General features: G+C 42.3%; 1 protein-coding gene across 1 annotated transcript in view; it reads left to right on the top strand.

The window, feature by feature from the left end:
• Window positions 1-665: 665 nt before the first annotated feature.
• LOC308081524 (uncharacterized protein) overlaps window positions 666-15949 on the top strand; it is a gene marked incomplete at its 3' end in the record, with an annotated part of 28832 nt that continues 13548 nt past the window's right edge. The window contains exons 1-10 of the mRNA XM_080457895.1: window positions 666-1015; window positions 3542-3710; window positions 3801-3950; window positions 4153-4255; window positions 4351-4477; window positions 8757-9055; window positions 9182-9272; window positions 9392-9508; window positions 9906-9981; window positions 10112-10369. Coding sequence (XP_080314021.1) covers window positions 923-1015; window positions 3542-3710; window positions 3801-3950; window positions 4153-4255; window positions 4351-4477; window positions 8757-9055; window positions 9182-9272; window positions 9392-9508; window positions 9906-9981; window positions 10112-10369 — 1483 coding nt within the window. The 5' untranslated portion in view covers window positions 666-922. The remainder of the gene's footprint in view (window positions 1016-3541; window positions 3711-3800; window positions 3951-4152; window positions 4256-4350; window positions 4478-8756; window positions 9056-9181; window positions 9273-9391; window positions 9509-9905; window positions 9982-10111; window positions 10370-15949) is intronic.

Below are 15949 nucleotides of genomic sequence, written 5' to 3'. Positions count from 1 at the left end.
GTTGAATAACCGTCCGTCTCAATAGCACAGCGAGGAAACTTTGCTTGTCGTGACTTTGCTGCATTCTGAAGCTCCCCTAATCCCCTACCAGCAGCGTTTGGTCTCACAGTGAACCAGCTACGCCGCTACCAGCGAAAGCAGATAGGCAGATACATTCTAAGCTGGCTCCGTTATGGAAGGACTTTGAAAAGAATGAGCTGAATATCACCCAGTTGCAGAGGAAGGCATGTAAGCTGACTGGCCCAGTCACAGCAACTTCATTAAAAAAGCAACTTAAAGGCCAACTTGCAGGTTGTATTTTTGTTCAATACACAATGTGGACTAGGACAAAGGTGACTTTCATGAAGAGGAAAAAAAAATTAGCGAAATTGACCCAGTTTTAGCGTTTTTATCGAACATTTTGTCCGCCCAACCACGACCCTCATGCACGCGCATATTTTGGTCCACATTTCATAGCGTGCGTGTGTCAGCGTAATGATGACGTCACAGACGGTATCAGCGCCGCAGGGGGCGCTGAGATTCACACGCAGGTAGTGGCGGAAGCAAAGAGCCCTCTTCTTACTACATCCTGGTTGCACTTGTTGACTACTAACCGAGGCAACACGTTGTGAGCTTGTAGATCTGCTATTTTATCTTCTCTAGCCTGACTTTAGTTGCAAGAATGGTTAATATTTGTGCGTGTGGAGGGTGTACCAATTCCACCCTTTCTGGACATAAAGTCCACGCTTTTCCAAAGAAAGGCACGCCAGCCTTTAGATCATGGGTGAGATTCGTGCAGTTGAAAAGGGGTGATTTTACTGCGTCGTCGGTGAAAGACCGACACTCCGTAATATGTGGAGCCCATTTCAGAGAGGAGGATTATATTCAAGGGGATCTGATCTCTCATAGATTGGGATTCAGGACTTTGGACCGGGTGAGACTTATGGAAGGTGCTATACCTTCTATACAGTCGCCTGGACAACCCTCTGGGAGTGCAAGATCAGCTGCTGCAGTTCACAAACTTGGTTTGTCTCGGGTAAGTGTGGATCTAACTAACTATCTTTTTGACGCTAACATGTGTTAGGATTTGCAGGACTATCAAAAGTACATGTAAGCAGCAGCGGTGGAAAAAGTACTCAAATGTAAAAGTAAAAGTACTCTTGTTACAAATAAAAGTCCGGAATTAAAAATTTACTTGAGTACAAGTACAAAAGTATTGGTATCAAAATGAACCTCTAGAGTTCGACACCTACGTGCCACTGCTGAAGTGGGGGTCGGGTCGGGGGACCACCGGGGGCTTTTTTTCTCTCGCTAAACCTGGCAACACCGACCCTGGCATGGGGCTGCACGCAGAACTGTTGTTTATGACGTTGTTTGTAATGTTTTCGCGGGGGTCCCGGGACCCCCTGGTGGTGCCCGGACCCCCTGGTAGTCCCAGGACCCCGCGATGTGTGTGTCCCCGTCCTGCTCGTGTTTTGGACCCGATGATGGTTAGTTGTTTTGCTCGGATGTCGTAACACCAGCGCTTGTTGCTCGCACATTATAAAAGTACGCACATGTTTGAAAATAGCCGATCTACAAGCTCACAACGCGTACAGTACTTGAGTAAATATACTTAGTTACTTTACACCACTGGTAAGCAGTCAGTAGCGATGCCAAAAACAGAAGGGGAGGGGGTAGCCATGCTTCACATGACGCTTGTAAACAAGCGTCATGGTGCCGAGTCCCCCTGGTTTATAGCGGTGTTCGATTTTTTTTTTACATTGCCAACTCTCACATGTACATACACGTTCAGATTTCAAATATAAAGTGCTTACCCCCGAGCCACGGATGTTATAAGGCGACCCGGACCGTGATAAGTACCCGTATCAACCGTATTGTTCAATAAAAAGCATTTTAATCCGATCGCCGGCCATTTTCTCCAAATTGTCTCCGATACTTTCAACCATGCGACACTAATGGTTGGGATGTGTATTTGCACTCTGATACATTACCAAAAAAAAAAGAAAATGGCCGGCGATGGGATTAAAATGCTTTTTATTGAACAATACGGGAGATACGGGTACTTATCGCGGTCCGGGTCGCCTTGTAACATCCGTGGCTCGGGGGTAAGCACTTTATATTTGAAATCTGAACGTTTATGTATGTGAGTTGGCAATGTAAAAAAATTGAACACCGCTATAAACCGGGGGGACTCGGCACCATGACTGTCATGGTATGACAGTCATGTTTCAGGGCTAGGGAGGGGGAGGATAGAAGCTATCAGCATTTCCCTGAACACTATAAGTATAAATGTTGGTATGAGCCCTCAGCTAGGCGAAACTGAGCAGTTATAATGCTATTCAACAGTGGTGGGAAAAGTACTCAAGTTTTGTACCTAAGTAAAAGTATCAATACTGCAATGTAGAAATACTCTGTTACAAGTAAAAGTCCGGTAATTCAAATTTACTTGAGTAAAAGTACAAAAGTATTGGCGTCAAAATATACTTACTATACAAGTACTAAAAGTAAGAGTACTCATTATGCAGAATGTCCCATTTCAGACGTTATCATATTTCTAAATATATATATATATATATATATATTGAAAATAGCAGATCTAATCAATCAACCTTTGATTGATTGAATACTTTATTACAGTTTGCAAAGACAAGCACAGGGAAGTACAGTTCAATACAAGGTCACAAGTTGTAAGCTTGTAGATCGGCTATTTTCAAATAATCATAGGGGTGAAGTGGCGTATATTTTGTAATAATAATAATCTAAATCTATGAAGTAACTAGTAGCTAAAGTTTTCAAATAATTGTAGTGGAGTAAAAGTACAATATTTGCCTCTGAGGCGTAGTGGAGTAGAAGTAGTGAAAATTGTTACATACATTTTTATTTGTACAGTAATTGAGTAAATGTACTGAGTTACTTTACACCACTGCTATTCAATGTCTGATATCCTATGTACATTTAGTATCATGTGTAGTATGTGATCTATTTGCAGGCTCATGTGCAAATTAAAATGTTACAAATTGTTATCCACATGCAAAAGCTTGAGGTACAAGAATATCATTGTCTAATGCAAGCTGTTTCCTAAGTCAGTGGCTCTCATTGTATTGTCAATGACACGTTAGGCTGCAGACCCCATTTGAAAATATTTTGTACTGTACACTATCTTGTCATGTAAAATCAGGTTTCCTACACAAGTATGGAAAGTCTGTAATGATAAAAGTGTTTTTCATGGCGTTCGGAGCAGGCAGCAAATGTTTTTTACCACTGTGTAAGAGCACAGGCCAGAGTGAGTTTGATTCATTGAAAGCAAGGTTATGATCAGATCAAGTAGATTGCATATGAACATCCCTTAGTTCTGTTACTTTAGTGTAGGGGTTGAAGATATACAATTATTTCCAATATTTGAAAAGGTTGAGGTCCACAGTCTGTGCCCTGCCTGCGGTCTAAGTGTTGGAGTGTAATTAATAATAGTGAAATAAAACATTTTCTCATTTTAATGGGTACCTCCTGGAACCCACTATGAGAACCGTAAACACTGAATGCTCCTTTTTTTTAACAACAGACGCTTCAAAGCCACTCTGCGACTCCTGACGTGACAGAGGAGCCTATGATGGAAGAGGAGGAAGCTGGCCCATCTTCTGAACCCTCTCTTCCACCCTCTGAGCCACAAAGGGAGTCGGCACACAAGGCAACTCAGTATAGCTACCGGAGACCACCACACCGTTCTTTGGGTAGGTTTTAATTTGCGTTTAATTACGTTTTAGCCAACACAGCCTTTTATAGAGAATGGTTACGATTATATCACTTGTTGTTTTCTACAGGGATCCAGGTTTTCCCCCAGATGTTGTCCTTAGGGACACAGGCAGTCCCCCAAATGGTGTCTGTGGAAACACAGACAGACATTTCAAGCTTTGAGGCCAGTCCGATGCAAAGCCAATGCACCATCTCTCAGAGTGATAGCGAGCAGTCAGGTGAGGGGCCGTGCAACCAATTATAATCGATATTGGCCTCCCTAGGTTGGCAGAGGGAAGGTAGTGCCCAGGATTACATAGACAATTGGCACTGGGTGTAAAAAATAGGGTTACAAAATCGTGGGATAAAAAAAAAAAAAAAAAAATCAGAATGTGTTAATTATGTTGATGAACTAATCGATGTATCGACTAATCATTTCAGCACCAAAGAAAGGTGATGACAATTGGGTTCCAGAGGCTGAAGACGAGCTCTTCTCTGAGAACTCTGATGACTCGCCACACCTTGAAGCATCCTCTGCCCCTTGGTAAGACACACTACACAGTTACACTAATCTGTTCATGTCACGATACTGGCTGTTCTGTTCAAACTTTTGTTTTTTTTTCCTTTATTTTTTCTCAGCTATATCGATAAGTATATTGTGTGTCACAGCCAACTCATGGAGCTGTTTGCCACTTTCCCGAGCTGCTGTGAGGCCACGCAAGCCATCATACAGAGACAGGAGGGGACATTTGTGAAAATCCAACAGGTACTTTTTATCCTGCACCTGTAGAAAGCTCTGGTGGCGTGTACCCTCTTGGAATGTGTCAATGTCATGCATTCACTTTGCATAGTGGACTTCATGTGTTTTGTCTGATCTTAGTGCAGTTTGAAGCGGGTTATCACTTTGCATTATGCTAGTAGACCGGGAGCCAGGCCCAGCCCTCAGGATGTTCTCTGCTAACTTTTTTTCACTATTATTTCCTGTTTGCATATACCTTGGGCCATCACAAGTTCATACTGAACACCACCAACTCGGGGCGTTTGGTCTCAGGGGCCCCAAAACCCCTTTTTGGGGCGAAATTCATGGCAATATAAATTTACTAAAATTACATAAATTGTCTTACACATATGAAATTCGGCATGGACTATCCTGACACATAGGGGTAAGTAGCAAAATAGGATTCTGGTGCTTGCTACCATTGTATTTTTAAATATGACCTACAACATCCCCAGAAACACACACAAAAAAACTGTCTGCTTGACAAATAACAACAAAGATGATTATTTTCCAGCACTTTATGGTGAATATCACTGCCTCACTTGTATATACAAAACCTCCCATGTCCCTAAGCTTCAATTTGAGCCCAAGATGACCTTTGTATCTTGAAAATTACTCTTTCTGTAGCCAAAATTCTGCACTATACATCAAATCGGAGAAAATGTAATATTCAGTCATAGTAGAGGCCTTAGGAGGGGTCCACGTGCGATTGCTTATTATCTATTTTTCTAGTTTGGATTTTTGGCATCCAGGACCTCTAATATAGGGATTTTGATCATCCCAAGAAAAAAAGTGTTTTTTTTTTCAATGTTTTATTACCCCTATGAGACCTGCGGGATTGCTGGCTGGAACGCCGGCGAGACTGTCTTTCGGAGACTGTGGCACGCTCAAATTTAGACGTAGCCCAAAGATGGAGATCCTTGATTCTAGACAACCTCAGGTTTCCAATGGGACCAACCTTGTCATGCTAGAACACATTTTGGCGAGGGAAAAACAGCCATCACCACTTTCCAAATCTCATTCAGTTTTGGGCAAGAACCATTTTGCACACAGTACAAATATGTATATTTGTACTGCGTATTCTGCCTATTTTAAAAAGGAGACCACTGTACTGTATCTATAGCTGTATGAGACCACTGTACTTTATCTATTGCTGATATGAGACCACTGTACTGTATTTGGACCACTGTACTGCATCTATAGCTGTATGAGACCATGACTGTATTGCATCTAGACCACTGTGCTGCATCTATATCCCACTGTACTGCGCATATAAAGACCATTGTACAGCATCTTGAGACCACTGTGCTGCATCTATAGACCATTATACTACATCTTAAGACCACTGTACTGCATCTACAGACCATTATCCTACATCTTAAGACCACTGTACTGCATCTAGAGACCACTGCACTGGATCTATAGCTGTATGGGACTACTGTACTGCATATATAGACTAACTACTGTATCTATAGACCACAGTAGTGCATCTGTAGACCACTATACTGCATCTGTAGACCGTTGTCGTGATCTGTAGACCACCACAGTGCATCTGTAGACCACGCTAGTGCATCTATAGACCACTGTAGTGCATCTATAGACAACTGTAGTGCATCTGTGGACCAATGTACTGCATCTACCGAGTCTTTGCGGCGACCGCCCCCCACTGAGGGCAAGCTGTTCCAGAGCCTGGGCCCCCCCCCAGGCTCTGTAGACCACTGGACCATTGGTCTATAGATGCAGTACAATGGTTTATAGATTCAGTACAGTGGTTTATAGATTCTGTACAGTGGGATATAGATGCAGCACAGTGGTCTAGATGCAATACAGTTATAGTCTCATACAGCTATAGATGCAGTACAGTGGTCTCATATAGCAATAGATGCAGTACAGTGGTCTCATACAGCTATAGATGCAGTACAGTGGTCTAGATACAGTACAGTGGTCTCATATCAGCAATAGATTAAGTACAGTGGTCTCATACAGCTATAGATACAGTAAAGTGGTCTCCTTTTTACAATAGGCAGAAATTACATATTTGTACTGCGTGCAAAAAACTGCATGGTTCTTGCCCAAAACTGCATGAGATTTGGAAAATGGTGAGGGCTGTTTTTCCCTCGCCAAAATGTGGTCTAGCATGACAAGGTTGGTCCCATTGGAAACCTGAGGTTGTCTAGAATCAAATGATATCTCTATATTTGGGCTACGTCTAAATTTGAGCCTGCCAAAGTCTCCGAAAGATTATTATATATTATATCAGCACTGAAGAGGATGTCAGAAAAGTGTTTTGGTGTACTAACACAAGGAAAGCTAATGGGCCGGACGAGTGCAGTGCTTTCCTCCTCAAAAACTTCGCATCTGAGTTGGCTCCTGTGTGGCAACCAATATTTCAAACCTCTGTAGACACACACATAATTCCTCTGTGTTGGAAAACCTCACACATAAAACCACTACCCAAAATCCAATGTCCAAAAGAACATAAGGATTATAGACCCATAGCTCTCACTTCAGTGATCATGAAATCACTGGAAAGAATACTGTTGCAACATCTTGTAAGTATAACTAAAGACAAATTCGACCCCTGTCAGTTTGCTTATAAGAAAGGTTGCGGTACAGAGGATGCGGTTGTCACACTGGTCCACTTCATTACAAAACACCTAGATAAGTCTAATAAGAATCATGCAAGGGTGCTGTTCTTAGACTTCTCTTCAGCTTTCAATACAATACAGTCTGATATTCTGGTGTCAAAGATGGTACAGTTGGAACTGAATCCATACTTAATTCACTGGTATGCTTCCTTCCTTACTAACAGAGTACAGAGGGTGAAAGTGAACAGAACCCTCTCCGCAGCATTAACTACTAATGTTGGTGCTCCCCAGGGTTGTGTAAGCTCAGCTGTACTTTTCACCCTTTATACTGACAGCTGTCGTACTGAGGAATGTCTGTCTGAATGTCGCACTGACAAACCAGACCAATACATTCTAAAGTACTCTGATGATACAGTTTTGATTTCTCTTTTGGATAGTTCCAGTGATCCTGGACTGCACCAACACAGAGTAAATAAGGTGGTGGAGTGGAGTGATAACAACGCTCTTATCATTAACACAAAAAAGACAGAGGAGATTGTTTTTGGTGCCCCACTAGAGATACACAGATCCCCCATTACTATTCATAGTGAACAGATCAACCAGGTATGTTCGTATACATACCTAGGAGTAGTAATTGACCACCTTCTGTCATGGAAAGACCAGATTGAATCAGTGGGTAAGAAGACAAAGCAAAGAGTCTATTTCCTTCGCCGCCTGAGATCTTTTGGTGCTAGTAGACAGATTCTTCTTTTGTTTTTCACTTCTGTTATTATGAGTGTTCTTCAGTACTGTAGTACCACCTGGTATGGATGTCTGTCTGTAGCCTTAAAGTCACAACTGCTGCAGCAACTGAACATTTGTTCAAAGATTGTTGGACAACCACTTCAGAGGCTCTATACATCTACGTATAATGACAGTATGATAAGGTTGGCAAGGAATATCACTTCAAACACAAGCCATGCTTTGTATGGAGAATATAGGTTGCTGCCTTCAGGAAGGAGATACAGTGTTCCTACATACAATAAGGTCAAACTGAAGAGGTCCTTTGTCCATCAGACGACATTGAGGCTTAATCAGGAGTTGTAGGCTTGGGGTAGGCTGAGAGGTGGACATTGCTCTTGTCTTTGTATGTCTTTATGTATGTATTCTGTTTTGTTTTCTTATGTCATGTTTATTGTTGCATACATGGCTGCTGTGTCGCAAGACAAATTTCAGTGTGAACTGACAATAAAGTATTATCGTATCGTATATCGTATCGTATAATTGATGGCTACTGGTGAAGGAATTCACATATTTTAACGACCTGCCATTCACTTCATTGAACGTAGGTCACTGAATTGAGTACTTCATTAGTATTCATTAGTATTGCCCCAAAAAGGGGTTTTGGGGCCCCTGAGACCAAACGGCCCCGAGTTGGGGGTGTTCAGTATGAACTTGTGATGGCCCAAGGTATATGCAAACAGGAAATAATAGTGAAAAAAAGTTAGCAGAGAACATCGTGAGGGCTGGGCCTGGCTCCCGGTCTATAGTGCTTTCAATCTGATTTCAGCATAAAACCCAGTGTCTTATGCTGAATTCTGTGTTTTTTTTCTTCTTCAAAAACGTTCTCACTTTATTCCTCAGCCATAAGAAAGTACACACAGACAGTACACCACTGATCATTTGAATATATTTCATAGGTCTGTTCAGCATGTGGATTCAAGAGGGTTTGGCGAAACCAGTCAATGCTGCACAGAAATATGCCTGAGTGCAACCTGCAGCTCAGTGGAGCTGTACACTTTTCAGGGTGTATGCCCCAGCAGACATTCAGAATGCTCCAGCTATTTGGCCTACAGTGCACCAGCGTGAACACCTACTTCCGCCATCAGCGCTACTACACCATTCCCACCGTCATCCAGGCCTGGCAGAGCCAGCAAGCCAGTATCCTCAGTGAGCTGAAGGAGATGGAAGGAGGATTGATTCTGTCTGGAGACTGCAGGTTGGTTACCATGCTCATTGTTATATTCATCATTAGAATATACACATAAGTACAACATTAATAATTTGTATATTAAGACATTTGGCATCTATCCATAATTTTCCTCTTGCCTTGTGCTTTTTACAGATCGGACAGTCCAGGACACTGTGCCAAATACGGGACATACTCCCTTATTGAGGACCGGCTGAATAAAGTCATTGACCTTCAGCTTGTACAGGTCTGTTATTCATGCATCATGTACCTTCTGCCATATCTATGTGGCTACATTCTACTTTGTTTGTGTTTGGGATTCCCATTTGTTTAGGTTTGTTTTTTGTTTCTCTGATTGTGCTCCAGAGTTCAGAAGTTGCTAACAGCAACTGGTGTGAGATAGAGGGCCTGCAACGCAGCATCAAGTTACTGAAGGAGCAGGACTTGAAAGTCGCAGTCCTTGTCACCGACAGAAACCGCCAGGTACAGACAGACACACACAAACACACACACACTTTCTCTGGTGATAGTTGAATTGGCAGAAAAGTCATGGAGGGATATTTGTGTAAACTAAGGGAGGCCACGTCAAGGGTAACCAAATAAATGTTGGCAGTGGAATTGGAGATATTTACCTCTGAAAGCTGTTGAATAAAGTCTCCTGTGTTTATAAGATGGCAATTTGGTTACAATGGGTCTCATGTGGCGATCAACTTGTGGCGATCAAGAAACTGAGAGGGGCTCTGTGGTGATAGATACTTTTTGTATTTTTTTTACTTTAGAAATAGAAATATTTGAATGTGAATGCATTTCAAGTTTACTTGAAGGGTTAGTTAACTCATAAATTCTGGCATGTATCTGTACAATTCAACCAATTCTGCAGGTAGCAAAATGGGTGCGAGATGTGCTGTGCGCTGAAGGAACACAACACTTCTTTGATATCTGGCATATTGCCAAATGTAAGTATTTGTCCTTGAAAATGCATGGCTACATGGAAGGCAAGACCAATCACAGTAGTTCAATTTTGTCAGTGCCATTTTAAAGTGTGTGTTTGTGTGTGTGCGCGTGTGTGTGTGCGTGCAATAACAGCCGTAGGCAAGAAGTTGGATGCCCTTTCGAGAGAACGTGACTGTGAGGTTGTAAAGCTCTGGAAGCAGTCTTTTGTGAACCACCTCTACTGGACCGCCGGTTCTACTCCCAGTGGCAATGCAGACATGATGGAGGCAAAGTGGAGAAGCCTGGTCAATCATGCTCAAGACATACATGAGCATGACACGCCTGCATTCCCTGCCTGTCAGCATGAGCCATTGGAAGGAGAGGACAGAAACAAGGAGTGGCTTGAACCAGGTATCTATCGCTCAGGAATGTGCAAACGTTCACTTTTTCATGATCTGTTACTTTGTTGATGGTCTGAATGAATATCTATGTGAATTAAGCAATATTACACGAGAGGGTGTGCTTTACCGTCATTATTGGCACGCCAGTGATGCGGTCAGGAACGAGGCGAAGCCGAGTTCCGCGAGCATCACTGAAGTGCCAATAATGTAAGGTGTCAAACAACACGGCCGTGCGGCCGTGTTGTTTGAGTATAGCACTCAACGGCACTGTTTAACATGGTTAACCCCATGCTGGGGACCCCTTGGATCTTTGAGGCAGCTATGTGGGCCGCCGCAGCTAAAGTGTTTTGTGGTGCAGCAAGTACAGCAACTTGGCCTGGCAGTGTCCTATAACTCCTGTCAGAAAATAAATCCCCGCCAATGAGATTGAAAACACATTCAATAGGCACATATCCTCTCTGCCAGCGACCGGCTACAACCCTTTGTTGACTACATCAACCATACCTGGATGTCCGGTGGCAGCCAGAGCAATGGTGTGTGTATAAACGTGCCGTCAGGATGAACAATGATGTTGAATAACCGTCCGTCTCAATAGCACAGCGAGGAAACTTTGCTTGTCGTGACTTTGCTGCATTCTGAAGCTCCCCTAATCCCCTACCAGCAGCGTTTGGTCTCACAGTGAACCAGCTACGCCGCTACCAGCGAAAGCAGATAGGCAGATACATTCTAAGCTGGCTCCGTTATGGAAGGACTTTGAAAAGAATGAGCTGAATATCACCCAGTTGCAGAGGAAGGCATGTAAGCTGACTGGCCCAGTCACAGCAACTTCATTAAAAAAGCAACTTAATGATGAAAAAGTGTAGTTTCCCAGCCTTGCTTTTGATGTCCATCTTTACCTATTTTTGTTTCTAACAATGTCATGGCGTAGCCTAAAATTATGCCTTTTTTTTATTTTTATAATAATAATAATTGTTAATAATTGACAGTATTCTTTTCTTTTCTTTTACTATAATGGACAACATCTGTCTTTTTTCTACCCTTGTCATAATGTGCAATTCAGCTATGTGGTAAGCTCTTTTTCTCCTAGATGTACCATTCTGTTCAGCTATGTTCTATAATTGACAACTTTTTTGACTGTGGTAACACGAGAAAAAGGCCTCTTTGCGAAAAAGGCCTTTTCTTCAAAATGTGGCCACACACACACACACACACACACACACACACACACACACACACACACACACACACACACACACACACACACACACACACACAAAAATGTGGCCACACACACACACACACACACACACACACACACACACACACACACACACACACACACACACACACTCACACACACACACACACACACACACACACACACACACACACACACACACACACACACACACACACACACACACACAGCCAGAGAACGGCTGGAGGACAACTTATAAAGGACTGTTTTATGAACGAGAGGGCGGTTTGGATATCATCTCCATAGCACTAGCATGTAGATTGACACGTGCAACACAGATAACAACGGCACTCTGAGCTGCCAGTAGCACTGCAGCTCATTCCAGCGCTTTATGTGCGATCTCACCACGGGTCAGAACATTATTTCAAGTATTTTGAAGAAACGAGGTGAGCTGGCTGCGGAGAAAAACGTCTCTCTCTCTCTTTGTGAATGACAACAAAGGTGGCTGAGCTGTACTGTGTGTGTGTGTGTGTGTGTGTGTGTGTGTGTGTGTGTGTGTGTGTGTGTGTGTGTGTGTGTGTGTGTGTGTGTGTGTGTGTGTGTGTGTGTGATTGTCCGGGGCCTAAGCAGTAAGCACGCATCACTTTCGCTTTGATTAGGCATGCATAAGTTTCACTTTGAGAAGGCACACATCACACTCTTTCGCTTTGCATAGCATCTGTTATCAGAGCACACACATCAGCATTGACACCATCCATCCATCTTCAACCGCTTATCCGGTGTCGGCTCACAGGAGCAACAGTTCCAGCAGAGAGCTCCAGACATCCTTCTGGGGAATCCAAGGTCAGTGGGGAGATAAAGTCCCCCTATCTCTGCCACCACGAGGATGCCAACTGCCATTAATTTTTTCATGTCCTCCTCAGCATCTGTGACTTACTGTACACAAAGTGGACACAAATATAATACTCTTTACTTCAACAGGAACTTTAACATGAGATAAACCTTTATTGATCCTTGTGGGGGAAATCCAGGTGTCATAGCAGCAACAGCTGTAAACATGAAACACATGATAGAGAGATAAAATAAAAAATGAAATACAAGAAAATTTTGTCTGACACAAGAAACTAATATAGACATTATTAAAATATATATATATTTACGCTTTCTACTACAATTTGTACATGTCTTTGAGGTTGTGGAGTAGCCCCATTATCAACCAATGTAAAACTAATAGACAAAATATACAACCAATGTAAAAAAAAAGAACAGCAATAATAACTCATATAAAAATTATATGCCAGTTATTTAGATTTCTGTGTAATGTAACTTAAAAGCACATTGTCCAGAAGTCAACCATAGGTTCAAAGCAACTAATCAGATGGGGATACTGCTGAAGGTAATTATGTTTGGGTCTGAGTGTCACATCAGAACACACTTCTATTAAAAGTATCCTATGTTCAAAGTTCATTGCTTCCAGGTAACAGAGCTAGGCTTTCATCTGTAAAAGTGGAGGATGCCAACACTTCAACAATATCTGTCAGTTCCCTAAACGCCGACACACAAGCTAATCACAGATCAAGCTAAATCAATTACAGGAACAACATCACCAACAAGTAAAGGCAAATGAACATTTACTGGAAAATGTATTCCAAAAGAATCAGACAGATGCAACTTGATCGCATGACTGCATATATATGGTCTAACACTTTGGGTGAGGTTTGGACAAAATCGCGAAAATAGGAAAAAGTTTGTTTTTGAAAAAAAAAAAAACATACAGAAAATATTTTTAGGTGGAAATGGGCGTTTCCTATTTGGGGAGTTGCATAATGATCCAAGGAATCCATGTGAAAAATAGTTTGGCCTGCAGAGACAATTAGCCATGGGTCTGTCAGTGAGAGAGAGAGAGAAAAAGAGCAAATGGGACAGCTCAACCTTGTAGAGAAAGGCTTGTCGTGAAGGAGGTGATGTGGTAAGAACTACAACCACAGAGTTGAGCTCGCCCCACTTGTTCAACCCCAAAGCCCCTTGGAGGCCTTAGTAGTCTTTAGAAACTATAGTACTACTATGGGCAAAGTATGTGTGTGTTTTTTTATGAACCCTCAACCCTCAAGATTTGACCTTCTTTCAATTGTCTTCCATGTTGCCTTAAATCCACCATCAGAGAGAGAGAGAGAGAGAGAGAGAGAGAGAGAGAGAGAGATAGAGAGAGAGAGAGAGAGAGAGAGAGAGAGAGAGAGAGAGAGAGAGAGATTTCACTTTGATTAGGCTTGCATAAGTTTCCCTTTGAGAAGGCACACATCACACTCTTTCTTTTTGCGTAGCAACTGTCACACACAGATCAGCATTGACACCATCCATCCATCTTCAACAGCTTAGCCAGTGAGAGAGAGAGAGAGAGAGAGAGAGAGAGAGAGAGAAAGAGAGAGAGAGTAGTAATAGAGAGGAGTCTGTGTTAACCCTGTTGATTAATTAATTAATGCTGAAATCAAATGTGATGAGCACAATGAATGAACATAATGAAGCTACTTGTTCCGACTTCAGAAGTGGGCGAGTCAAGGCATTAAGCACCAGGCTGAATCTCTGTCCAGACCTGCTTAGACAGATGGAGCACAGTGTTTTGGGCTGGAACCCACCAAATCTGATTCCTCCTGCAATCACAACAATAGACTGAGATAATGATCTTTCTGCAACAGGGACAGTCTCTGTAACCAAAAGCCCACCCTGACACACAATTTCTGTCATTTCTGTCAATTCATTACTTCCAGACTCCACTTACAACTGTGCTACCATGGAAAAAGAAAGACTACATAATTAGTTACATCATTTGTAGGCCTACCCTAGTTTTTCATTTATATAATTACGTATCCTCAAGAACAAACTGTATGTAAATTGATACATCGATGAACTGCTTTTGATGATGGGATAGATGAGGGAGGTCAGCAATAGAACAAGTGAGACAAAGATTAATGAAGAATATGCATTTGAACATGGGTTAGATATCTGTGCTTCTGTATGTTTGCTCATTGTTTTTTCCCCCCCTTTTGTATGGAAAAACGTGTTTGTTTTATTTGTACAAAACTACAAAGTTTAGTACATTATAGCATATTAATACTATCAGAATATAGATATGTTTATTCAATCAGGTAAATAGTATTGATGTATAATTGAATCACTGAGGTGTTCACATTATGAAAAATAAAGCAGAAGGAAGGAAGGAAGAAAGAAAGAAAGAAAGAAAGAAAGAAAGAAAGAAAGAAAGAAAGAAAGAAAGAAAGAAAGAAAGAAAGAAAGAAAGAAAAGAAAGAAAGAAACTTTGGATTAACTTTAAAAGAAACATACATAATGTTTTTACACCTAATTGTATTAGGGTTTTTTTTTATTAGACATATTAAGAATAGAAGGACAAGATGTTTTGGGGTCAGCTGAAGGCAATCATGTTTGGGTTTGAGTGTCACACAATTCTATTAACCCATTTTGGGGTTCTTGTTGCTATGTACAGTACTAGAGGTCCGGGTGCCCGGTCCGCTAGCCGCGCACGGGGCTCTAGCGAGGGCTCGCTTATTTTGGGGTACCAAAATTGTGTCTTGGGTCTTGGGACCCCCGCGAAACATCGCAGACCCCCGTGAAACATCGCGGACCCCTCTCGGCTGTTTTTTTTTTTCATGAAGGTGGTTGCTTGTTTCTGGCGCACATCTGGCAACACTGAGCTGTCTGCTTATCTGCCCCCAACCTGGCAACCCAGACTGCCGAGCAGCTGCGTTGAGACAGACACTGGCGTGTTTTAATGTTTTGTGTGGGATGTGCATGACATATTAGCGTGAGTGTGGTGTGATAGAGAGACATGAGCAAAGTGAAAGCAACGGCGGGGGTTGAAGCGAAGTGGTCGCGTCGCGTGTGTTGTTGTTGTGGGGAGATTTCAATAGCGACTGCGTGGTGTTGCTTTCGGTTTGGCTCGGCGGTGGTCGGTGGCGGTGCTCACGCTAAAGGGAACAAAATTGTTTACCCGTTATGTTGTCCGGCTCGCAGTGTTTCGGTTGCGCTCGGTGGTGGTCAGTGGTGACGCTAGGGAATAACATGGTCGACCCGTAATGTTGTGAGTTTGTGCTGGCCGCAATTAATTATGCTCCGAGGAGGCAAATGTGTGGTGAGCAATGAAAAGTAGCCTACACCACCCGTAAATTAATTGCGCACGTTGTGGCTTATGTTGTTAGTGACATGTGATATGTTGTTGTTGTGTTTAGTGCGAAACAATGACACGGGAAAAATGAGGACGGATTTCTCTCCAATGTAATAATAGATATAGCAACATACATTGTTTGCAATTTTTGAATACATATTTGAAGTTTTTCAGAAAACATGGGTCAGGATTTATAAGGCTTTTTTAGAATCAGT

Source organism: Gymnoscopelus braueri (assembly GCF_963280865.1).
Source record: "Gymnoscopelus braueri genome assembly, contig: SCAFFOLD_102, whole genome shotgun sequence".
Lineage (NCBI taxonomy): Eukaryota > Metazoa > Chordata > Actinopteri > Myctophiformes > Myctophidae > Gymnoscopelus > Gymnoscopelus braueri.
This window is presented reverse-complemented; position numbering and strand designations above follow the sequence as displayed.